Genomic DNA, 25,257 nt, shown 5'->3' on the forward strand with positions numbered 1-25,257 from the left:
TTTAGTCATGCCATTAGCAAATCATTTTATTTACAGCTTAACGTTTGTACAACATCACGACTATCAGTAAGAAGTCACATTAGCAAAAACCAGCTCTTACAAAACCTCACAGGAAAATACACGAACTATGATTCAGTGGTACAGCACAACAGGAAACCAGCGCTGTAAGAGAGAGGTCTACACAGCAAACTGAAAACGGGGGTTGAGATGAGCGAGGAGGAAGCAATATCACTGCTCCAGCACTTCCTTGGCCCGGCTGCCCTGCCCGTCCCCGAGCCCCAGCCTTCTGGACACGGGCCTGGCTGCAAGAAAGCACAACTGCTCTCGGGCAGACACAGTGCCCAATTTACAGGGCTCCAGGGGCCCCAGTCCTACCGAGAGCCCAGTTACTTAACTGCACACCCAGAAGATTTAATCAAGCTACTGTTCTTCACTATACCTGCTGTGGCCATGGGGCGATTGAAAGAGACCCGCCGCTCCCCCAGAAGAAGCAAGGCCACCCACGCTGGTGCCACAGTAGCAGCAAGGCCTGGGCAAGAGCTTGCAAAATGTCTGGGGACTCTGCCCAAGTCACAGGGCAAAGTATTGGGCACAACAGTGAGGACCTGCAGAGCTGTGAGATGACGCTTGTCAGGAACAGACACAGCCTTAAAGTATTTAAGAGCCCAGGACGGAAATGGGCCAGTTTTCAATCTGCAGTTTGAAGAGGCAGCCGACTCTCTCTCTGATGGTACTATGGGAGTAGTCAGAAGCTGACTGGCTGTTGCACAGTGATTTCTCGGGAGTCTCAGGAGCTGCTGCCTCTTCTCCGCCAGCCCTGCTCTTGGTCTGGAGACAGCAGCTCAGCAGTGGGGCCGTGAGAGAGCACAGACAACTGTGGGCACTGAGACTTCCCTCTCTTCTCAGACAGGGCTGGTGCAGGAGACAGTGCCAGCATTTCCTTCAGCACTTGGCTAAGAAGAAACACACTGAGTGAAATGAAGAAGACAATCACCCCCTTCAAAAAACACAGCAGTGATTGAAACAAAGGAAAAGGCATGAGAGCTACACAATCAAAATAAACCAGTGTCGCACAGCGGAGCACAAGGCTGTCCAGTACATAAAACCAGAGAAGTCTCTAAAAAATATTTCCCAAACAATGCTTTGCTTCTACGTTTACAAACAAAAATTGTGCAGTAATTTGTTTTATAGCACACATAATCTAAGACATCTCTCAATTGTTGTCAAAAAACTGTAAAAAAGAGAGCTTTGCTTGCTTTTAAACCTGTGATGCATGGCACATGAATACAAATAGTTGCTATTTTATGTACACAATTTACAGTTTATGTAAAAACATTCCAACAGATTAAGAACAGAAAACATCTAAAAGCTTTTATCTAGCTGGCAAAAAAACAGGAAAACAAAAAGCAACTAAACTTGTGACACTTTTAGCAAAAAAGGCACAAATACCAAAAGAATAACCCCCCCACACAAAGAAACCTCACTAAAGTTTGTGTAACAAAGCGAAACTAAGGTTGGTATCAATAAAGTGTACAGTTTTCAACTCACCTATACAGCTCTTCAAAATACTGCAATAACACACAAGTATTGCTTCTGTGAAATCCCAGTTAATCTCCATCTCACCAAGCAGTCCCACATTCACAAGTTAAAAGGACGAAATGTGAAACGATACATTCGTGACATTTACAGTATACAGTCATTTTTTTTAAAATTTATTGTGCAACCAATGGGCACAAGATACCCAGAAGAGATAAAAATGTACCCCAGCTAGAGCGATATTATTAATATCACCATATCTCTTTTTATTACTGCGGTCGCTGAGCTACTCCTGGAACACCCGCATAGAGCCAGTGTGCTCACGGAGAATCGGGGGTCTCTGCGTGATCACAGGGATTCACAGAGGTCCTGTGAGGTCCCAGAGATTCAGGGAGCCATGTGTGCTCACAGAGAATCGGGGGGTCCCTGTGTGATCGCAGATATTCAGGAGTTACCACGTGCTTGGCCCTGCAACAAGCCAAGCCAGGGGCCAGTGGAGGAGTGGCACTGCACCAGGGTGAGAGCTCTGCTCACGATGCCAATTCTCTTACTCCGTCATCCAGCACAGTTCAGGACTGCACCTCCTGTCCGAAACCTCCCTTCTCCTGCCCCCCGACCTCCTCTCCTCCCATCCCCTCTCCGTTACTCTTGCTGACACGCGCGGTTTTCTAACTCGACCCCATATCGAACACACTTGCGCCCGGCACCTGCTCCAGCAAAGATCGACCTCCTGAGACCTTCTCCACATCCCGTTTTCATCAATACATCCAGAATGAAAAAATAAAACTTTCTGGTCGTTTTTCCACAATACATTCTATAGTTTTGCTCTTCTACAATAAATTCACATTTTTATAATCATCTTAATCAGCATTTCCCATCTCTGGCTTTTCTCAAAGTATATATTGTTTAGATACTGTAGATCTGCACATTTCTTGCATTCACACTGACGGCACTGCTGACGGAGCAGGGCTGTAGCTGGGCGATGTCTGTGAGGAGAGCTGGCTCTCTGCCGGGACACTGGGGGAGACCAGCCTTAGTCTCAGCTCGGGATTGGGGCGCACCTGCTCAGCTTTCAGCAATCCACTGAGGACAGGTTAGCTAGCATTAGAACCTGGAACCCAGGAGGTAAAATGTTTCTCAAGAGAACCTTTTCTTTTTTATAAAACAGCTGGGTTGCAGAAATTGACTGTCTATCAGAATGGCTGGGTATTTATAGCCGGTCTCCAAAATGTCTCCAAAAGGCACCAGTGCATAAGAGTCCCTTCAGCAATTTGTGCTAAACACTCAGGTTCAGGACTGTGACCCCTGACCCTTGTGCCTGGCTGAGGGCTGTCCGTGCCCTTGAAGAGCTCCTGCTGGGCCGGACCAGAGAGCAGCGCAGCCAGGTGGCAGGCAGGTTCAACAGGTTGCCATGGGCCTCTCCCACCAGCAGTGGGCACTGTCATAACTTCTGCCTCACCTGCCCACACCTCCTTTCAAGCCTGGAGTCTCTCTTCCCAAGGCCCATCTCACCTCATCTGAGCTACTCAACAGACACCGGGGGCTATGAAAGGGAGCTCTCCTCACTGTGCTCTCACGGCAACTTTAAATACCCCCACTCTGCCCCTCTCTGCCCCTCTCCGCCTCCCCTCCTCCCCCAGCCCAGTTACTCTGCATTCTAGCCTCCTCTGACTCTCAGCTACAGACTTCAGCCCTTAACCAAACAAAGACCTTCAGAATCTAGAACACTCTTCTCTGGAGCCGAAAATCCACAAGATGATTCAACAGCAATAAGTCTGATCAGCAAGTGAACTGGTTCAGTTCAGGGTTGAAATCAATTTACCCAGAGATGGGACATACAACACCCCCCAGAGAACACAGCCACAGCCCCCAGCTCTGACCACTGGGGTGTCCCAGAGCCCCTCCGGAAGGGACACACTCTGGCAGGAGGTCACAGAAGTCTGCATGTTTTCAACTGTTACTTTAATATATTGCAGACTAATGTAACATACCCAGAGGTAGAATATATATATATGTATTTATTTTAAAACACAAAAACCCCCAGTGTTTAAAAGATAAGTTCCAGTTGTAATGCCTTTTTTCAAAAGACCACATACAGCAGTATCAATGACAAAACAAATAATAGAAAATGCAAAAAAGTGCTCGCAAGATATCAACATCTTCTTGTGATTCACAGACTTCTGAAGTGAAGTACCAAAACTCCTTGTAAACACAGAGTGACTGAGTTCCAGCGGCTGCGGGAGTGCAGTTCAGACCCCTCCGCGGCTGCAGGGGGCGCTGTCTGCACAGCGTGGCTCCTCTCTCCCCGGGTGGCAGGGCTCTAGTGCTTGATCTCCAGAATGGAGGGGTTGTGGTCCAGGATGGCCAGGATGATCTTGTCCATGTACTGACGCAGCCGGAAATTAATCTCCTCCTGCTCCTTCAGAGCCTCCATCAGCTGGAAGGGAGTGAAGAAATCGAAGATGAGACTTGTGCATTATTTCACGAGGAGCAGAACAGCCGGGGATGCCGACCGCAGATGGTGTGGAACTGCACGGTACTCCTGCGCTGCACAGTGTGCTGTGAGCCTGGTCCAGCTGCGGGGTTTACTGCAGTAAACCTTCACGGAGGCGCTATTTATTTAAATGCGCGTGGCTAACGAGAACAGGCCGCGCCTCGGGGTGTCCTGCTGCGGTCACGCGCCCCACTCACCTCGTCCCGGGAGGCGTTGTCGATCTCGGCCGCCAGGGACTGCGCTTTCGTCTGCGTGGCGAACAGGTTCTTGGCTTCGTACAGGCTGAGGCTCAGGATCTGCCCGTTCAGGTCGTCGTTCTGGTCCCGGAGCTTCTGGTTCTCCTGCGGGGGGGAGCGGTCAGGCGTCTGAGCAGAGGGGGAGGGGCAAACAGCAGGGGGCGCCTTGGCTGTATGACAGGCCTAGTCCTACACAGACCACGGGCAGATGGGGGTTACTGGAGTTACCGTCTACTCTACAGAAACATGGGTGGCGGGTGTGCGCTAGATATTTCCCAGCGTCCTTCTCTAGGCCAGGACCCTGGGCACTGCGAGGCGACTCTGACACTAGTGGCTGCTGGCATTCTTGTTAGTGGTTAGTAGACTGAGATCACAGGAGACAGGTTTACCAGCCAACCGGGAAGGAGCTGCACCCCAGTGCGGACAAGCTGCTGGAGCTCAGAGGGGGTCTCCTGGGAAATTAGCCTCTGAACAAACAGAGCAAAATCACAGGCATGAGCCAGCCCAGGCTACGCCATGGCATCAGCACTGACACACAAGCATGCTTCCATCAGAGCCGTACAAACACAACACGACAGTGTCAAGCGTCTGTGTCCTGTGTCGGTGCAAGTCCGTTTTGGTCAACTGAAGATTTTTCTTAAAAGCTCATATTCTAGTTCCTCACCAGCTGCAGCCTGATTTCCTTCACAAGCGGCTGAAGACTGAAATGCATGGAACGAACAGCTTAGTTGTAGATTTTAATTTCTTAAACCTACTTCTGCCACCCTGTAGCGGTGACGTTTGATGTGTCATTTTTTCCCGTCTGCAGCTCGCGCTCTGAGACAGGCCTCCAGTTTAAACATCAAGGCCAGGCAGAGAGCTCTGCGCCCCCCCGGTCCCCATGCCCCCTGCACAGGGAAGGAATAGTGTTCAGCCTGCTGAGCCAAAAACAGAAGAAAAGAGAGCAGCAGCCCGACTGCACTGGCAGCCCAGAGAGGCTGCTCTCCCTGGCGAGAGGGCGCGGCCCTGCTGCTGTGACGAGGGCAGACCCTCTCGGCAGGGACAGCAGGCCTGCGCGAGACTGGCCGGGGGTGCGGGGACAGTCCTCTCAAAGGGGGTGAGGAACACCAGGTCAATTACAGCCTGTCAAGGAGAGCGTCTCTGGGTTGGTGCATTGGTCACTCGGTCAGCGTCAGCTGGTCACAAGCCGGTCACTCGGTCAGCGTCAGATGGCCGTTCGGTGGTCCCCGCCTGACCTGCTTGAGCCTCTTGACCTCGTGCTCCAGCTCCATCTCCCGCGTCTTGGCGGTGAACTCGGACAGGCTGGAGGAGGAGCTGCGTCCGCGGCCGGGCTTCTCCGCCTCCAGCTTGAAGAGCTGCAGGTGCTCCAGCTCCCGCCGCAGGTCCTCAATCAACTGCAGGGGAGAGCACAGTCAGCACTTCTCTCAGACAGCCACCTGGTGGCGCTGTGGCACCGCTAGCAAAGTACCCACAGGCGGAAGATAGGCCTGAAGGCCTGCTCTCACAGGGGACCTGGCTCAGGGGCCTCAACAGGAATCTCGGGGGCAGGTGCCCCTACAAACTGCATGTTGATCTACAGCCAGAGATTGCCAGTCCAGCTCTGATCCCCATAGGCAGCACACAGCCACGCTCACCTCCTGCATGGCCTCCTTCTCCTTCTGGAACTCGTGCCTGTTCTGCCTCAGCTTGTCCATCACCTTCCTGTACAGGTCCATCTCGTCCTTCAGGCGCAGGCTGGTGTCCTCCAGCTTGTCGGTCATGCGCTGGCGCTCCTGCGTGTGAAAAGCCACAGCTGAGCGACTCTGTCCGGCCCAGACTGGGACCGGGCTGAGCTGCAGCACCACACTGAACCTGCACCTGGTCACGCTAAACACGCGGCCGTCCACAGCTGGCCCACACGAAGTTGTAACACTGCTTGAAGAACACCTCACGGACTGGTGGAGAAACAGAAGTGAGATCACCAGGGCCTGAAGAGGAACCGAGGGTGTTGGGGACTTCACTGGCTCACCGTCTCATCCAAGGCAGCAGGGGCGAAGGTGACGCGTGATGAAATCCGAAAGACTAACGCAAGAATACGGAGTGCGTTAAATGAATAAAATAGGAGGGCGTAAGTACCTCATCCAGTCTCTCTGTCTGGGACTTCAACCGGGACACGTTCACCTTCATTTCAGTGTTCTCCTCCTCCAGCTGCTGGACCCTGAAGAGAAAGAGCATCAGGGACTTCAGCCAGGAGCCCCTTGAAACTCCCGGCCGTCTATCAGGCCAGGCCAGGCCGTGCCGTGCTGTGCTGTGCTGTGCTGATGTCTATCAGGCCAGGCCGTGCCGTGCTGTAGTCTATCAGGCCAGGCCGTGCCGTGCTGTGCTGTGCTGTGCTGATGTCTATCAGGCCAGGCCGTGCCGTGCTGTAGTCTATCAGGCCAGGCCGTGCCGTGCTGTGCTGTGCTGATGTCTATCGGGCCAGGCCGTGCCGTGCTGTGCTGATGTCTATCAGGCCAGGCCGTGCTGTGCTGTGTTGTGCTGTGGTCTATCAGGCCAGGCCGTGCCGTGCTGTGCTGTGCTGTGCTGATGTCTATCAGGCCAGGCCGTGCTGTGCTGTGCTGTGCCGTGCTGTGCTGATGTCTATCAGGCCAGGCCGTGCTGTGCCGTGCTGTGCCGTGCTGTGCCGTGCTGTGCCGTGCTGTGCCGTGCTGTGCCGTGCTGTGCCGTGCCGTGCTGATGTCTATCAGGCCAGGCCGTGCCGTGCTGTGCTGTGCTGTGCTGATGTCTATCAGGCCAGGCCGTGCTGTGCCGTGCTGTGCTGTGGTCTATCAGGCCAGGCCGTGCCGTGCTGTAGTCTATCAGGCCAGGCCGTGTCATGCTGTGCTGTGCTGTGCTGTGGTCTATCAGGCCAGGCCGTGCTGTGCTGTGCTGTGCTGTGCTGTGGTCTATCAGGCCGTGCCGTGCCGTGCTGTGCTGTGCTGATGTCTATCAGGCCAGGCCGTGCTGTGCTGTGCTGTGCTGTGGTCTATCAGGCCAGGCCGTGCTGTGCTGTGGTCTATCAGGCCAGGCCGTGCTGTGCTGATGTCTATCAGGCCAGGCCGTGCTGTGCTGTGCTGGGCTGTGGTCTATCAGGCCAGGCCGTGCCGTGCTGTGCTGTGCTGTGGTCTATCAGGCCAGGCCGTGCCGTGCTGTGCTGTGCTGTGGTCTATCAGGCCAGGCCGTGCTGTGCTGTGCTGTGGTCTATCAGGCCAGGCCATGCCGTGCTGTGCCGTGCCGTGCTGTGGTCTATCAGGCCAGGCCGTGCCGTGCTGTAGTCTATCAGGCCAGGCTGTGCCGTGCTGTGCCGTGCCGTGCTGTAGTCTATCAGGCCAGGCCGTGCCGTGCCATTACCTGCTGCTCAGCAGCTCAATCTCGGTGCTCTTCTCTCGCTCCATCTTGCTGTAGGCCTCGCGGTGCCTCTTCAGCTCCTCCTCCAGCGTCTGCTCAGCCCGCGCCTCCTGGTCCTTGATCTGCTCCTCCAGCTCGTGGACCCTGCGGGCACACAAGGGTTAGACGCAACGCCCCAGGAAAGCGTGCACAGAGGAAATATAAAACTGCACCCACCACAGCAAAATCATGATATAACGTCACACTTTTATATTCCACAGTAGCCACTTTAGAAAGAATCCTGTGTGCTCCCAGTGGCGGGCTGTGCTACCTGTGCACCAGCTGCGTGTTTTCCTGCTTCAGCTTGGACTTGAGGTCTCCGCTCACCAGGCTGTCGTTCTCCAGCTCCGTCACCTTCTTCTCCAGGTGGCTGACCTGCAGGAGGCGAGGGAGGGAGAGAGGGCTCAGCTGCAGCAGACACTGTGACACACTGGGGTGCGTCAGCTTCCCCAGAACCCCAGTGCACTCCTGGAGGGCAATGGGCTCCTGGATGTTTTAGTTACCAAAGGCCCTTTGAAATGAATATCATGGTCACTTTGCATGGTTGTGAATTTCATCCGTATCTTTCACTGGTTTGTCATGCTGCTGATATGCTTTGCTGGGACTCTTGCTGGGAACGTTTTCTCTGTGTGTTCCATCAGCGGGACTCAGCCTTCCCCTCACCCCCGCGAGCCCCCCGCCCCTCACCTTCTCGGTGATGTCATTGTCGCAGGAGTCGATGCTGTCACGGAACAGGTCCTCCGTGCTGCCGTTGCTGCTGCTGAAGTTGCTGTTGTGGAAGAGCTGCCTGAGGGGGAGAGGAGCGAAGAGGACTTATCTAGACTGCCTATGCAAACCCCATCAAACACAGCCCTGTTCATTCATGGATCTCCCTGCGCACCAGTTTACTGCTTTTTTTCTGATGAAGTCCTTGCGAACTGTCTACATGCTCTGATGAAGCAGCACCCTGACAGAACCAGGGGCTCCTTGCAGCAAAAGTCCCCAGGACTCCTGCTCTCTGGAAACAGTTTCTTTTGAAGCTGATGGTCTCAAAGACGCCCTCGATTCGAGGAACAGCCACCTACAGAAACCTCCTTTTCTGACCTGAAAACCAGCCTTAAAAGATTTCCCACTTCATTAAAATAATTAAATCAGTTAATTATGGGAGGGCTGGGACTGGTGTCTCATGTGGGAGTGGAGCTCTAATTAGAGAGCGCGTAGGTGTGAGCTACCTGATGGGCACATGCTACCGACACCGGCCTGCAAGAGCAGTTCCTCTCCTGCAACTGCAGGGCTCCACAGCAGCTGTAAATCTTGCACTCACCAAACATTTAAGAACGTAAAAATCTCCACTTCCCATTTTAGAAATGTGCTCCGAGAAATGCTAAAAACAGGCCAGCTAGCAGAGAGCGGCGAAGCAGCGTGGGTAGCAAGCACGTCTGGCTCACGCTGCTTGCACAGCGCCACAGAGGCGCGCGGGGGCTCCACTGACCCCACAGCACCTGGCCGGGGTGGCAGCCGGACTGCCCTGCGCTCATTAGTCACAGGCACAACGCTCTCATCTCTGCCAAAGCTCTTCAATTCTGTCATCACGCCCTGTCGCTGGTCCAGACCCAGTCTGGCTGCAGGGTGCAGGGGAATACCAGGGCGGGAGTCACATGCTCTCCGTCTGTGCTAACCAGCACGAGCTCGGGCCCGCCGGGCTGCGGTGCCTTGGGCATCCTGGCACGACGGTGACATACAGACCAACCAGCCCAGCCACCTACCTGCCGAAAGCAGTGCTGGAGATCTTCCTGTTGGGGCTGTAAAACAAGAAGAACACGGTGAGGCTTCCTCTCCACGCCTGAGCACTTTCCCCTCACAGCAACAAAAGAAACCACCGCAGAACCAGATTGTACGGAACTAGGAAAAAACATTTCCCTGTATTTCACCTGATTAAATATCACATGTAAATAACATTTAAAATATTCAATAACAAATTATATAATATTCAAATGCATTTTGTCCTTAAAAGGTGCTGCCTTTGTGCGTGTGTGATGTCAGCATTTTGTCAGATCTCAAAGGCCCCTTGGACTTCAGAGTGCTCAGTCCCGCCAGGGGTGGGGTGACGGTAGAGAAAGAGTGGGTGCTGACTGACACAGGGCACGAGAGAGGCTAGAGGTCACCATCACCTGTGAGCTTGTTGCTGGCATGTCTACGTCTGAACATATCGTACATATTGCAAATCAACAGTCTCCCCTTCCTGGTTTTCAAACTTTCACCTGACCAATTGTCTTTACTGTCAGTTACTGGTCAGGTGACTGGGAGTGGCAGGTCATTCTCCCAGAGGTTTCTGGGGAATGTAGTCCAGACAAGGTGGCCATCTTGTATCTGAAGATCCCCCAACTGCCACCTTCATCAGTACTGCGGACGCTCTCTCTAGTCGCAACAGACACCCCAGCAAATCCCTTCTGCATGACGCTGTGTATCAGGCTCTCTCACTCGTCTCTGCTCTTCTTCTGATCTCCCTCAGATCCTCTCTATTCCTCTTTGCCTCCCTCCTCTCCCACCCCCCGGTCCCTGTCCTTTTCCCTCCCCTTGCTCTCTGCTCTTCTCTCACCTGCCCCCCCCGCCTCCCAGAACAGGCTGCTGTCAGGAGTCGTCAGGGCCAATCACTTTAATTGAACACTGGGACTCATCTCTGAAAACCTGATTAGCAGGGAAACTGCATGGTCAGCAGCTCATCCAACACAATGCAGAGCCAGAGAGATGGGAGTCGGGATTTCTCAGCCCTCCATCAATCTACTGAAGCTGTCCAAAGTGTTGGGACTGGGACTCCAGCTCAGCCTGCGTATTACTAACCCCAACTCTGTCGCCCAATTAAACGAGACGGATTTCAAAACAATGGCTAGACATGTCAGTACGTCAGTGGAGGTGTACTGTATGTGCATTATTTATTTCAATCCAAAAACATACTAGTAGGTTAATTGGATTCTGGGAAAATTGGCCCTGGTGTGTGTGTGTGTGTTTGCGTCCATCTGCCCTGTGATGGACTGGCATCCTGTCCAGGGTGTATCCTGAAGCACACTGTTACTTCCGATCTCATCTAATGTTCTGTGCTTTTGATTCGATGATATCCAAGCACTGTTAGCGAGATTTAGGAGATTAACTTCTGCCCTCTGAGAACTCGTGGGCTTGTAAAGAACTGTAACCTTATCTCACTGTTACCCTGCTTGCACCGGGGCTGAAAAAACTCCCTGTACTCTGTACAGGTCTCCATTACAACAGCTAGTGTCGCTATTCCGCACTGAGAAAGAACTGGGGCCCTGTGTGGCACCAGGTGGGCACAGGTGCGCCAGGCGTGCTGTACCTGTTGGCCTTCAGGTTTTTGAGCCGGGCCTCCAGGTCATTCAGCAGGTTGACCTTCTTGCAGCACTGGGAGCAGTAGATGTCCAGCAGCTCGCTGTTGTACAGGTGCCGCACCTTGCGGGGCGTCTGGCCAGCGCTGTGAAGAACGAAGAGGAAAGATGCGTCTTGCTCACTGAGGATTGAGGAAGTTTTGCTACAAAGTCTTAATGACATCCCTCGTCCTTCTGTAAACCGACACGAGTACTGGAATGAGCTAATCTCCTGCGAGCGAACTCCTCCATCATGCAGAGGTCTCGCCAGCCAACAGCGGGTCAGCCTCACCGCTCAGTCTGCAGGAATGTTCAAGCATTCAGGTTCGGTTTCGTCTGCAGGGATATTACATTAACAGCACGACACCCTGAGCCAGTGCCTGGTTTGACTACAGACTCCAGTGCAGGTACTGGGAACACACTGTTAAGGAGTCAATTTCTGGAACACACCCTGCACAGACAGAGTTATTCCTCAACCCAAGAGTGCCCTGTGCACGTCTCTTTGGTGCCAGACCTGAGACCTCGCTTCCTGCCTGCCAGCGACTCTCAGCCATCGACAATAAGCTGAAAGTGGAGGGCTGGAATAGCAGAGCAGCCTCCCGCTTGCAGCTCGGATTGAGAGCAGTGGCAGGATTAGAGTGCAACGAGATTATGGAGCCGGGGGAGGGGGGGGGGGCAGGGGGGGCTGACTCACATTGGCCCACAGTGCACTGTGAGTGGAGGACTGTGGCCTGAGGTTTCCTATGGAGGTTAACCACAGCAGGTATGCATTTCTGCAGGTTACTCTCTCCTTGCTTATATACCTTGTCACTGCTTCCCACGGTTTGCATTGTGCTTTACCACACTTTTACCATGGTTTCTCTGTGCTTCAGTATTGTATTCCTCCTTTCTTTTAGCATGCTGTATGAGAGCAAACCTTTATTTTACATCGCTGTTTGCAGCATATTCCCCTGCTTCCATAGCCCTAAGGAAATGCAGCAAGTTGCTCCTTTCAGAACTGCCGTCTTTAATAGCTACCAGAGCCACACAGCGCTCACACACACACACACACACAAGATGAGGAAGCATCCCTACAGAACACACGTGACCAGGCAGAACAGTGTGGCCCCACAGCAAGACCTACTGCATCTAATTAAAGAAGCACAGAGAACAGAGCCTGAGCACCTGGAGGAAGAGCAGTATTATTTCACTAAGACTCAAACAGACCCACTGTAGGCCCGTCCATCTTGTGGCAAGCTCACCTCGACGAGACGGACGAGCCCAGGTCCGAGTAGCCATTGGTGCGCGTTTCGTCGTCCGGGCAGGGGCTGCTGGGAGTGTAGTCCACGTCCTCCCCCTCCCCGTAGTCCTCGAACTGCTCCTCGTTGCTGATGAGGGAGGCGGAGGAGCGGGCTGACAGGTCCGACGTCACAGACGGGTTGAGCCGAGCAGACCTGCGGAGAGAGATGGGCACACCTGAGTCCTGCTGCCCCAGTGACCCGCTCGGTCACGCCAAGCACAGCAGGAGACACTGCCAGGTAACCGAAAGAGCCATGTCTGTTAACTGACATCCAGACGGAGAAGAGGCGGTATCTGTTTTTTAATTTTAATCTCGGAGCAAAGTGCAGCTCAGACCCAGCTGTTGTGGGGACACCTTTATCAGAGGAGCAGGAGGCAGACCCAGAGACTTCTTACTCCAGGGGCACCTTCACACTAGAACAGACATCCGTCTGCTCTTGGTGAGGACTAGTGTGGCTGCTGAGATCTATTCAACCATACGTCAACACAGTACAGAGTAAACCAAGAGCAAAACAAAAATTCAGCAAGTGTTCCCTGTTGTGGGAAAATCCCCAATTGGGTCCTCTCTGCAGTTTCACTCCAGCAGAGCACAAGACTAGCAAGCAGTGTGAAAACCTGCAAGCCGCAGGCGGGCAGCAGGCCTGTCCGTGCGAGAGCAGCGCGACGTGCTGACCTGCAGACCAGCTGCAGAAACCACACAGCCTCGGCCTTCAAGTGAGAAGGCACTGTCATCGCAGCAATGGAGACAGCTGGGACCTCTTCACTCTGCTCTTGCACAGCTCTTCCCCGTGCAGAGAGGGGAGGTTGAACCAGAGTGACCAAAGAAAAAATGCCCCTTTGTTTTTTTTGGAACAGACTGTTCAGTGTTTAAATGTGCAAAACACAGCAAATATGCAAATTGCCTCAACAGGTAGTGGACCTTGTCTATTCTTTTGAACAGAACTGCTGGAAAATGATCCGAGTCTTAAAGGAAGTTGGAAAAGAGGGGGCAAGCTCCCGTGTCGTGCCTGCAGGGGAAATGGGGGACACTCACTTGTCCGCGGCAAGGAAGAGCCCCCCCAGCCCCTCCTCCTTGTCCTCAGGCCGCCCCCCCTCCAGGAGCTCAGAGCCGGGGGTGCTCTCGATGGCGCTGTCCATGTCCGACTCGTGGGCATCGCGCTGCGCCAGCGTCATGCCGTCCTCATCAGGGAAGAGTTCGCAGTCGGGGTACGGCTGTGGGCACACCACGATGGGCTGGCCCAGCCCCTCCTCGGCACGCTGGAACGGGAAACAGAAATTCTCCAGCTGCGCCAACACTGACCTCCTGACTGCAGACTGACCACACAGGCGCCGGACACACAGCTGGCTTCTGTTAGTGCGGATAGAAGTAATCGCTAATAGAGGTCAGCGCCTACCAGAATATTGACACTGTGTTCAAACTCTGTTAATGCTGTATATTGCAGAAATAAAGCACTTATAAAACAATGTGCAGAACATAAAAGGCTGCCCTACACCTTTCAAACGCCATTTCCAACATGCATTGCAAACAAGCTATTAGCACAATTATACAGGTCAGACAATTAGTACAGCCCAGTGATGCAGCAGGGAGTAATACACACTATACACATGTGAAGCTCCAGCCAGCGGCTTGCTTTGAGCACTGACCTCCAGCTGCCAGTGTGCAGGAGGCACAAGTGTTCAGGCAGGGCGATGGTCTGAGCTGAGCCGGTGTTCCCAATGTCGGGGTTACTCTCACAGGGGCCCCCAGAGGGGCCTAAAGGGTCTCCGTGCATCACTGTACTTCCACCACAACCTCTCCGTGTCTCCCTGCACTTTCCCCTGCTTTCACTCCGGCATCCCACAGCACACCAAAAACACGGAGGCCGGCTGCCTCGGCATTATTCCAGAGCAGACTAAAGACCAAAGACCCATCTGAACCCAAAACGAACGAGTGTGACCTCTTAAAGCGAGAGAGGAACAGGAACAGTATCAGTTCCCATGTAACGGTTCTATATAAATCCATACTGCAGGGCATCACATTGTGTTACACGGCAGTCAAAAGAAAATCACACAGCATCTCTGTAAGTCCAAGCCTGTTGTGATGGACAGTCAAGAACAAACCTCGCCCCCCATGAAAGGCACCATGGTGTCCATGGTTTCTGCTTTGAAATACGACACTACTCCCCCCTCCCCCCCCCCACACACCCTCTGCAACCCATTCACTGCAAACCACACATTCAGTACCAGCAGTCAGGCCTGTCAAGGCTGTTTGAGAATCTGTGTATCAGCCATGGAGTCGAATCCACAGGATATAAACAGCCGCGTTCTAGGTAATGGCACTGAGCTCGTCTAACAGGTCAGAGCAGCACAGTGACATTAAGCAAACAGGTAGAGTAGGACATCCAGCACTTACAGAGTATTATAATGGCTCACTGGGGCATTATCCAGGCTGGGCTTGGATTGCCAAGACACACAGTGATGACAGACAGGCACAGCTCAAGCCCAAGCAAGAGACCGAAACTGCTTCTTGAAAGCAGAGAGTTCAGAACAGGTCAGGTACTGTTTCAGCATCTGAGCAAGTTCCTAAGAAACAGCTTGCATCAGTGCAAAGACAGATCTGTCTCAACAGATTGGCCTCGAGCAGAATTTAAGAACATTTCCCCTGAAATGTTCACCCACCCCACCTTACAAGTCTTGAGTCACATGATTGCATTAATAGTATTAACATATTTAACATCTTCAAAGGAGAGAAAAGATTTATTGTAGAAGAGGGAGGAGCATCATGCAACACATGCAACGTGCGTCTCAGGCTGGTTCAGCTTATTTTGTGCTGCAACAGTGGAGAAAGAAGACAAGATTCCTCTGTGTCATTTCCACAGGACTCATGTCAGGGCTGCGTGGGGCTGCGAGGGGCGGCGTGGGGCGGCGTGGGGCCGCGAGGGGCGGCGAGGGGCGGCGAGGCTCAGAGAGTGGCCACTCACTGCCTGCGAACACGAGCGGTCCTGCTGCCGGGAGCTGCAGACAAGCTGAGCCGAGGGCGGGCTTGCGCTCACACCACAGTCTCCATTCTCCCTGCTCTCTGGCTCTTCAGGTACCGTCCTGTTCTCAGACCGACAGAGCGTCGGGCTCCCTGGCTAGCAGTGCAGATGCTTTCCGAGGCACGAGCGCAGCTGCCCCAGGGCGGGACGAGGTCGCTGCCGTGAGGGAAACGCTCAGGACAAGTTTCACAGCGGGGGGGGGAATAAAAGTGGAGATGGGACGGCAGACAGGAGGCGGGGCTTGGGATGCCTGTTGAGTATTCTCCTGCGAGTCCCGCGTGAACAACCGCCCAGAGAGGGGTCAGGCTGCACCCCCAACCCCGGACCCACCACAGAGAACCCCTTCGCCTTTCCGTTCCTCCACTACATTTGAAGCGCACAACAACAACAACAAAAAGCTTTGTCAGCTCATGCGTTGTGAATTATTTACGGCAGAGATCTCGCGCCTGCTCAGCCCTGAAGTTGCTTTTCGCTCTTTCGAAAGGCGTGAGAACAAACCGGCGGCCCTGGGAGATTCACGGGGTGATGAAGCAGCAAACCCCCAGCCTCTTCGAGACATCACTCTCACCACGTCTCCAGAGCTGCTTCATGTTAAGAGCTGGTGACGGGTCAGAAACCAACAGCCTTTAGAAAAATACAGCAAAGCCCAGCCAAATCGCTGTAAAACCCAGCAGATCCCGCCAGCGGGGTTTCGGGGGGCCAAGTGCGCCTCTCACGCCTGGTGCCCACACAGCCCTGCCCCGCCTGCGACACGCTGCGGATCTTAGCGCCGACTGCTGCTCACTGCACGTCTGCTCCTCGCAGTCTCGTTCTAAAAATAGCAGCCCTGAAACATTTATAGCAAATGCCCTCGACAATGCAGCTTCATTAAGTCTGTGAATTAAGGCCAGCCGTTCATTTTCTGCGCTGGTACCTTCTGCGCGCCCAGGCGCCATGAAGGGCTCTGAAGAGCACAGCTGGGTGCAGACGCCCTCAGCAGGTCTCAGCTGTGCCCACCAAGGCTGTCGACAGGCCAGGGCAGAAAGAAGCAGGAAACTGTTGCTTCTGAAGACGGGGAGACTGTCGCACACTGGGTTGCAGGATTCTGGACTGGGTTCAGCTGGCATCGCTCTGGATGTTTTTTCAGTGAGCAACTGGAGGCACAAGGGTGTGCCAGTAAGGTATCAGGTGTGGGGGAAATACTGGGTTTCACACCTGTTTCATAATGAAGGAGGCCTGCAGCACAAAACACCCAGCTGGATACTTTTCACACTGCACTGACTGAGGGATCAGCCTCTCCACGTCTCTCAGATGTTTTTATACATTAAAACAATGCAAAGGGATTAACAGCATCTGAAAGTAATGGGAGTAAAACAATGAAAATGTTGCAAAACACAGAGTCAGGCCAACGAATTTGAAAGAAGGAAGATGCAGTGCCATCCCTTGGCCCTGACCTGCTGACCACCCCTCTGAAAGGAGGGACGTCTTCATGAGAAGGGGGGTAGGAGCGTGGAACAAGCTACCCAGCCGTGCTGTTGAAGACAATACCCTGGCTTCCTTTAAGAAATGGCTGGATGAGAACCAATTAGCTACTAATTACCTAATAGGTTAAACGGACTGAATGTCTTCCTCTTGTTTGTAACAGTTATTATCTCTCGGTTTCACAAAATCAATTCCTCCCTGTGAATCAGACAACCAGAGGGCAAGGTGGGCACAGATCTCATTCTTTCATTCCACGCTCAGCTCCCAGAGGGGACAAGCTGCCCCACTTTGTAGAAATGGGATCTGTTTCAATTCTTACAAGCTTACAAGCAGCAGGTTTTTGTGTAGAAATCACACGTTTGAAGCAGGGGACCAAATATGTAAATACTGTATATGACCAAAAATCATTTTATAACCGTATGCGTCCCTCAGGGCAATATCTCCTCAAAACAGTATAACCCGAAATGCTCAGCTGACACCGGCAAGTCTATGAGCCCTCACAGCAACACGAAACCACTCAAACTGCTGTGCAATGGGAGACCAACGTCCGTGCCTGCAGGAGACGTGGAGACAACAAAATCCTGAAAACAGATCTGTTGCTCACTAACCAGTCGTGGCTGTCGGAAGACAGACCCTCACTGCGAAGTGGACGGCGCGCTTGCGGTCATGCAGCTCCCCGATCACCTGTCTTTGCTGAACGCACTCAACTCCTGCTCTGGTTTATGATTTTGATTCTTTAATGTCTGTGTATTGGAGCAATACTGCAAATAAGCAGCATGTCATTGCACTTGTGCATGTGAGAAGAAACTGAACTGGTGCCAACTGGCCTCCATTACTCCTGTTCTCCTGCAGTGCTCTTTACTGACACCCCCTGCAGAATTCCTAAAGGATTTCCAAACGCTTTAAACTTTACATTGCAAAATCATTATCTGCCTGCAGCATTTCGACAATGTTTAGATACCGAGTTAAATAACATGGACTATTGGTTAGAATAATTGGTTAGAAGGTTTACTGTGTGGTTTACTAGACAATGGAATACCACAGCAAAGCAAAGTCAGAGGAAGATCAATATTTAGCAAGATAAAAGTTTATACAGAAACAGAGATCCTAATGGATTTTAGTTGGCTTGACTAACCCTCAGCTGTGCTGTGAACATGACATGAGAGGTGAGTGATATCTCCCTACACCACAGCCACTCAGTGGCACAGTGTCCCTCGAACCCCAGCCCAGCAGTCTGCTTCAGGATACAGAGCCCATCAGAGCTGTGACAGGAGTCTGTCTATCCTGGTCCACCCTTCCCCACCTAAACTCTGCTCTCCTCAGTCCTCGCCCTGTGCAATGCCGATCATCTCTCCCGATCCGTCTTTGTGCTCTTTCGTCCGTTTGATCTCCGGGAGAATCCGTAGTGCCAAAGTCTCTCTGCAAGACCGCACCGCTTTCTCAGACAGAGCAGGAGCTGCTATGAAGGAGGGTTTTCAAACCCCACCAGGCAGAATTCCCAGCTCAGAGACTGCAAAAAAAAAAAGACTTACATTTATTTGCTCAAGCCAATAAAGATCAGGGCTCCATCCCAGCAACAGAAGAAGCTCCGACCCAGAACTGACACCCATCAGGGAGTTCAACACATTTCCACTCTTCAAACAGCAGGGGCAGAAAGCACAGCCTGCGCCGCTCGTTTGGAATAACTGAGAAAGCGAGTGTGTGCGTGCCCCTGTCAGGGGTCCCTGGAGACCCCCAAACACACCTTTAGACCTGGGCCCCACATGCCTGTGCATGTGAGGGGGGTCAGGATGGGCCGGAGCTTGTGACCCCTATCCTGCAGCACCCCCTCACCCTGCGTCAATATGGAAAAAAACCTCATGGTATTTACCGGTATGAATTCTGAGCCTACTGGTACACAATCGATATTTCTCCGACCTGCTGCAGTAATTCCCAGATTAATGAAACACCTGGCCAGACCCCCACACTGGGCTGGGCTGGGCTGGACTCCCACACTGGGCCGGGCTGGGCTGGACTGGACTGGCCGGACCCCCACACTGGGCTGGGCTGGGCGGACCCCCACACTGGGCCGGGCTGGGCCGGGCTGCCGGCTGCTGTGCTCGGCCTGTCCAGGCAGGAAGCCAAGGAAACCCTCTTGCCGCCAGCTCTGGGGCAGAACAGGAGTCAAGACAAACCACTGACCTGGAGCACTTTCACACAAGCGGCACCTGCACTGACACACCCTGCCATACCCATTCACCCAGCCCTCTAACCACTCCATCAAAAACAGCCTCACAGTCATGCAACATCTAATCATTACTCAAATCATTACTTAACTGAATAACTAATAATTAAGCTGTTAGTAGGAAACTTCGGCAATGGAGCAGATCAGAAGAGCACAGGGGCAAAAGCACTGACCTAGATTTTCTAAAAAGGCTGGGCTTGAAAAAGAAGACTCTCTATGCATATTCTACAAGCCGGAATGCTGTCTATTTGCATAATGTGTTTTGAACAGAAGGAGCCATATTAATTCACAACCTAACTCCTCAGCTTACTCGGAACATTTATTTATTAAAAATGCCTCATCAATTGAAGCAGTCTGACAGTTTTATTCCTGTGATCATTTGCAGTTCATGGAAGAAAACCGCCTCGCTATAAAGTGTCGAGTTATTAATGTTCGGCCTCACTGACAGGGACTGCAAAGCAGGATCTGTAAAAATAGCATCCAGCTGCATAATGAGATTTTCAAAGCAGCGCTCTCAAAGGATGAGCACAGACCTCGCTGGATACTACAGCTCCACAATCTGTCACGCGGTCACGTGCAGGAGCGTACAGACAGCTGCAGGAAGAGGAAACCACTTTATGGGCAGTAAGCCATGGAGAATGAGGTCACACGGCGTGCAGGAGTCAGTCATGTGAAATGTGTCAACACAGCTACTGTACCTGTGCAGGCAGGGCTGGGAGTCTTCGGGAGCCTGAAACGTGTTGATCAGCCCTTCTGGTGCTGCCCTTATTCCAGCCTGAGGTTGGCATCTTGTCTCTCTCCAATGAATGGGACTGATAGAGGCTTAGCTTGCTGTGAGGCTGGGGCAGTGAGCTGACACCATGAGGGTGCCCCCGCAGACCCTGCCCCTTCCAATCGAGTGAGAGAAGTGGCAGAGCTGTGAAGCAGGACAAGGTCACACTATTCCACTCCAGAGCAACGCCCCAGGGCAACGACTGCCGCCACGGATGCCAACCAGCTCCCTCGAACTACCTGCCAAACTCAATTCCCCTAGATCACATTCTGATTTTTTTCTATCCTCAATTTACTAGTCTCCACTTAGATACAGCACAGCCCCTGCTGGAGCACAATCATTTCCATCAATTACTGCCGCACCCCCAAGCTGGACTTTTGGCTCGGGAGACTTTAGGACGCCCCTGAAGAGGAGAGCCTGGGCTCTCCCAGGGAGAGAGGAAGACTCCGGGGGAGAAAGGCAGGCCGTGCTACATGTCCGAGTGGAGATGGAGGCTGGTGTTTCTCTCTCCATCTGTGTCGCTAGCTCACACTGTGGAGTTCAGGCCTCGGTGGCTCCTGTCCCCTTTACCCTCCCGCTCGGCCTGCCTTTCTCCTCCAGAGTCTTCCTCTTCCCTGGGGGTGTGTCTGGAGAGACAGCCCTGGCAGCCTGGCGGATCCCAGAGGCAACCCTGAGAATCTGGTTCACGTCCCACTGGATTCTGGGCGTGTCGCCCTACACCTTCAAGTCCCAACTTGTAAAAAAAAACCCGTTCCTTCTGTGGCTAAGAGGCTGTGCCTTCTGAACTCCCAGATGGGACGGGAGCTGTGCCTGAGCACTGTCTGGGGCTGTTCAGCGTGGGATTTTCTCCGTGTTGAGACATTGTGCCTTGGGGCGCAGCGAAGCTGTTCTGTGATGCTTTTCATAGCGGACAGGACGACTGCGCCAGTACACGTCCCCCAGTCTCCCCCAGGAGCTGACTCTTCCAAACCGGATTGTCCCCAAGTTAAACATCGTCACCAGATAAAGCAGTTCAATAAAGCACTGCTGTCACGCGGAAAGTGTGATGCACGGCCTCAGTACAGCTGGGGACCGAACCTACATCACCACAACAGGCCACCGGAGTTGTAACTCTATCAATGTTGCAATATAGCAGCTCATGCATTTTACATAAGTAGCAATAATGTAAATTACTCAAGCCACTGACTCCTGCTGCTGTATCTGTTGTAATGAGCTTATTTACGAAGCAGGAATATTAGCTCTCCCTGTGCTCGCTTCCCTGGAGATCAATAACCTTTGATACTAACGAGGGGCTGTCTTCACCTCTTCTGGAAGGAAGAGAATCCCATTCGGCAAAAATCAATGGACATCAGCGATTTCTGAGAAAGTCAATTCTAATTCATACCCTGCTCACTTGACTGATCTCAGTTTGGGCAGTTTTCAAAAATGTTACTGAAATGCGTCACAGCGTGTAAGAATATATTTTAAGCATTTCGACATGCAGCACTGATGCACAGCAGACCTGCCTTCCACAGTCTCTCCCAGCCTGCTCTGTCTCTGTACCTGCGGCTGATCAGAGAGACAGCCAGGGCACATCCTTAGAAAGGGCTCGGATCCTCCACACGCATCTCCTGCACGCCCAGGCGAACGTTTTTTGCAGGATTATTTGGGGTTTTGCTTTCATTTCAAATCATGAATTATGCAAAACGCTTCTGGCTAAAAACGGAGAAGCTCACTTGGCAAAAAAAGCAAAACCAACCCCCCCCCCCACCACCAAAAAAACTCCACCGATGTGAAAATTCAGCAAAACGCGGCAAGAGCAGATCAGAGCCTCTCTCGCCCCGCCTGCGCTCAGAGCCAGCCGAAGCCCCTGGCCTGGGGACGGGGTTCAGAGCCAGCCTGTGCCCGTGCTGACATCTCCGGTCACCCCCCTCCTGCGCAGCCCCAGCGCAGCCAGCGGGAAGGGGAATAACTTCCCAGTAATTCCAGTAGCGCTGCAGAGTTTCACATGACTGAAACAGCTCTGGATCAAAGCACCATGGTGCATCAGAACAACACTGCTGATGTGATTTGACTGTATAAAATGACATACCAAGCTATTTCATGCACAAGGCTTCTTCTGGCAATTAGTTATTGTTACAGGGCAAACTGTGAAAGGCTACTTTAAAGCTATTACCAGTTACCCTCACCACATTCCCAACAAGGGAATTTGTCACGATTACACCCATGAGGAAGCACTGAGCTGTTACTTCTCTTTCACAGAATAACCCCTGGGCTATGAAGTTAAAGGCAGAAAAAATTCCCACCATTAACATAAAAACACTGAAACCTGTTTGTAAGAAACTTTCTTCCCTAAAACCTTCTAATGCAGCCATGGATATTTTTTCACAATTCACAATTTGAGGAAAAGTCATATCTAGGGTCACAAATTCCCTAAATAAACAAGACACTCCTAACCTCCATAACCAGTAACGTAAGTCTTGAATTTCGCTGCGATTAGCTGGAATTGATAAACAATGAAAGCTCTTGTGACAACAGAAACCTTGCCTTGTCATTCCCAGGGCTAATAAATACATTAATGAGGAGTTTCAAGTTCTTTTCAGAGAGAAAACAACATTCCAGACTCTGCTTACTGACAAAGACATTCACACCTCTGCCCAGATGACAAAGATTTTCAATTAAAGGCAGCAGTCTGCTGTGTCCGGCAACATCTTTTCTGCAGCCAAACCCTTTTTTCTTAAAATAAATGAGAAAGCAATTAATGTAGCAACAGTATTTGGCAGCCACTGAACCGATTGGCTTATACGAGGCCTTGTAATGACCCTGCGAGTTTGACAACAGCAGCAAATTAAATTTCCAAGGCCTGTAAAGAGCCAATGGCTTCCTCACACACTGAGTTAATCATGCCAACAGAGCAGGGCGTGTGCCTCTGGACCTGTCACTCTGACTGGCATCCCCCCCGGTACGCAGAGAGGGAGTGGGCTGCAGGACCCAGCTCTGCTGCTGTGCAGTGTGACAAAGCCCAGGCCTTTCCAGAGCACGGCGAAGGGCAGGAGGTATGGCCCAGCACCATCGCACCAGCGGGGAGCTGTAGCAATGCAAAGGAATGTACAGACAGGGTGGGCTGCTGTAACCCGGGCAGGCAGAGGAAGAGACCCTCCACACGGGCTGAGAAAAGGCTGAACTGAACATGCCGCAGCGACGCTCCCACTCCAACAAACAGGAGCTGGCGGAGAACTGCGATCATCCCATTTTAAAGCTGCCGGAGAGACGGATGTGCAGGGAAGTCACGCTGCCGCTTGGCACGCCAGCCAGATGGCAGGCCGGCGTCCGAGCGTGGCGGCCCGCAGATCACAGACCACTCCGCCACCCGGACCAGACCCTCCCGGTCACAGCCTGCCTGAGCTGGGGTCTGATTTACAGGGGCTACAGAAGGGGGCTGCGGGGGGTTCCAGACAAAAACACAAAATCAACGCAGAGACGACACCGAAACAAATAACTGTGATTGCAAGAGAAGTCTGCTGTGCGTGTTATCGTGTTGCCAGATGTTAAAGTACTTGAGTTCATTGATAAGTCAGTAACCTGCACTGCTGGGATTCAGACCACTCCTGCCCCACATTCCAGAGGCACAGGTTCTCGTGAACAATAGGTTCCTCTCTACCCCCAGAACTCTCTACACGCGGACTGGAAACCCCCAAAGTCCACCCAGCAGACCCTTCAGAATCAGCAGGGTGACATGGACCAGAGGGCACAAGCGGAAACCACAGGGGAGTGCATTTAAAACCTTTCTTTACACAAAGAGTGGTGGGAGTCTGGAACTAACTGTTCTTGAAGCCGATACCCTGGTTTCTTTCAAGCAGCTGGGATCTTGGGATCAATTAGCTCCACACGAATGGCTCCTCTCGTTTGTAACCTTCCTAATGTACCTTAGAGTACTGGCAGCTCTGGGAGGGATCATTTATTTACTTAACGGTCCCTTAGTGAGTTAATTGACCTCGCTTAATGGCACGCAAGTCCACCCAATAACAGAAACATCAGCCTGAATGAAGACGTGTGATGCACTGGGAGGGAGCTGAAGAGGAAGAGCGAGCCCAACTGTACAGAGTGGAGCCACTGCCGCCCCCCCCAGACCATGCGCTGAAACCTCCGCCAGCCCCGGTCTCGAACCCGACTCCCCTCACTGCAGGGTGCAGGAGGGTGGGACGTCCTGCAGGGCCCACGAGGGGGGGGGGGGAGTCTCCTGTATCCAGGCAACCGGAGTAAAAAAAACACACTCGGCCACTTTCAGCAACTGTGAGTAAGTGCACTGTCCATATTTTTGTCATTTCAACTACTTTACCAATTTCTCACGTTACTATCAAAGGGAGCGTTTTGAACACCGCGGCCAGCTTCTGTACAACTGCTGCTCCAGTTGTGTTAAAAAACACAGCAGACTCCTTTCCAGGACGGTCTGAATCGACAGAGGACTGGTCTCCCCGACCTCTGCGCCCGGTTCCCAGTGTGCCCAGTTGAACTCCTACAACTGCCGGTTCATGTCCCAGTGCTCGCCCGGGCTCTGCCGGCTCCGGGTGCGGATTCCAGCCTGCGCAGCGGTGTTGATCCGAGTGCTCGCAGCTCCCCGCCGAGCCTGTTAACGTTTAACCACCTGTTTGCGCTGGAAAGCAAAACACCAGGAAGGGCAGAGCGGAGCAGGCAGCTTGTCACCGGCTCGGGGAGTTACAGCCTGCTCTGTGCTTCCCTGACCTTCGCGGCTGCGCGTTCAGCCTAAAACAGCCTTGTCCCCTAAAACAAGGCGAATAAACTGCACAGACAGGGAGCCCAGGAGCGCTGGAGGCCCGAGAGACAGAGAGCAGCCCGTGATCCCTCCGGGCCGGTCTGGGTGCCAGCTCTGTCAAGCGAACTGCTGCCTCACACACTGGCCGGACCGAGTGCCCCGCTGACCCCTCCTCTGTCCCCCCTGCCAGTGCGGGTGACAGGAGCGGCGTGGGCGACCGCAGGCACCGATCTTGTAACCGGGCTGCGGGTCGGCCTCTTGCAGGGCAGTGAAGGGGAACGAGCCGGGAGCAGAGGGTTCGTTCAGAACGGACGGCGAACCGAGCAGCCCGGTCCGGTCCGGTCTCAGCTCGAGTTGCTCCCTTCCTTCGCCACGAGGAGGGGAGAGCACCGACACCTGGACCGCGTCCGGTCCGCTTCGGTCCGGGCTGCTGGACATTGGCACCGAGCCCTCTCACCTGGGACCGGTTCCCAGACACTTATCCCTCCTGGGTGAAGAGGTAATCCAGTTATTACTACCCGGTTCGAACATTGTTAAATAACCTGTAACTAACCTTTCCCGTGCGGGTTTTAAGCGACACAAAGTATCTCAACTGTAACGATACACGCAGGACCGCTGAGCGCCAGCAGGGCCGGTGCCGCGGTACCGGGTGTGAAAGTGCATGGGCCAGTACAGCATCCGCTCAGCGCTCAGCTCTGCTCACCACAGGAGGTCTCACAGCCGTG

General features: G+C 52.9%; 1 protein-coding gene across 3 annotated transcripts in view; it reads right to left on the reverse strand.

The window, feature by feature from the left end:
- Positions 1-25,257, reverse strand: part of rab11fip4b (RAB11 family interacting protein 4 (class II) b) — a 54,251-nt gene continuing 28,994 nt past the window's right edge. For 2 of the 3 annotated variants that reach the window (XM_088927115.1, XM_088927117.1), the window contains 12 exons: positions 13,339-13,562; positions 12,269-12,460; positions 11,000-11,134; positions 9,417-9,452; positions 8,359-8,458; positions 7,943-8,046; positions 7,636-7,776; positions 6,382-6,463; positions 5,901-6,038; positions 5,502-5,660; positions 4,228-4,371; positions 1-3,973 (listed from right to left, as the gene is read on the reverse strand). In XM_088927115.1, the coding sequence (XP_088783241.1) occupies positions 3,857-3,973; positions 4,228-4,371; positions 5,502-5,660; positions 5,901-6,038; positions 6,382-6,463; positions 7,636-7,776; positions 7,943-8,046; positions 8,359-8,458; positions 9,417-9,452; positions 11,000-11,134; positions 12,269-12,460; positions 13,339-13,562 (1,572 nt within the window). In that variant the 3' untranslated portion in view covers positions 1-3,856. Of the gene's footprint in view, positions 3,974-4,227; positions 4,372-4,655; positions 4,734-5,501; positions 5,661-5,900; positions 6,039-6,381; positions 6,464-7,635; positions 7,777-7,942; positions 8,047-8,358; positions 8,459-9,416; positions 9,453-10,999; positions 11,135-12,268; positions 12,461-13,338; positions 13,563-25,257 lie in introns of all 3 variants that reach the window. The other variant, XM_088927118.1, reaches the window with a different exon arrangement.

The sequence above is a fragment of the Atractosteus spatula genome, chromosome 11, assembly GCF_055471065.1.
Source record: "Atractosteus spatula isolate fAtrSpa1 chromosome 11, fAtrSpa1.hap1, whole genome shotgun sequence".
NCBI classification, from domain to species: Eukaryota; Metazoa; Chordata; class Actinopteri; order Semionotiformes; family Lepisosteidae; genus Atractosteus; species Atractosteus spatula.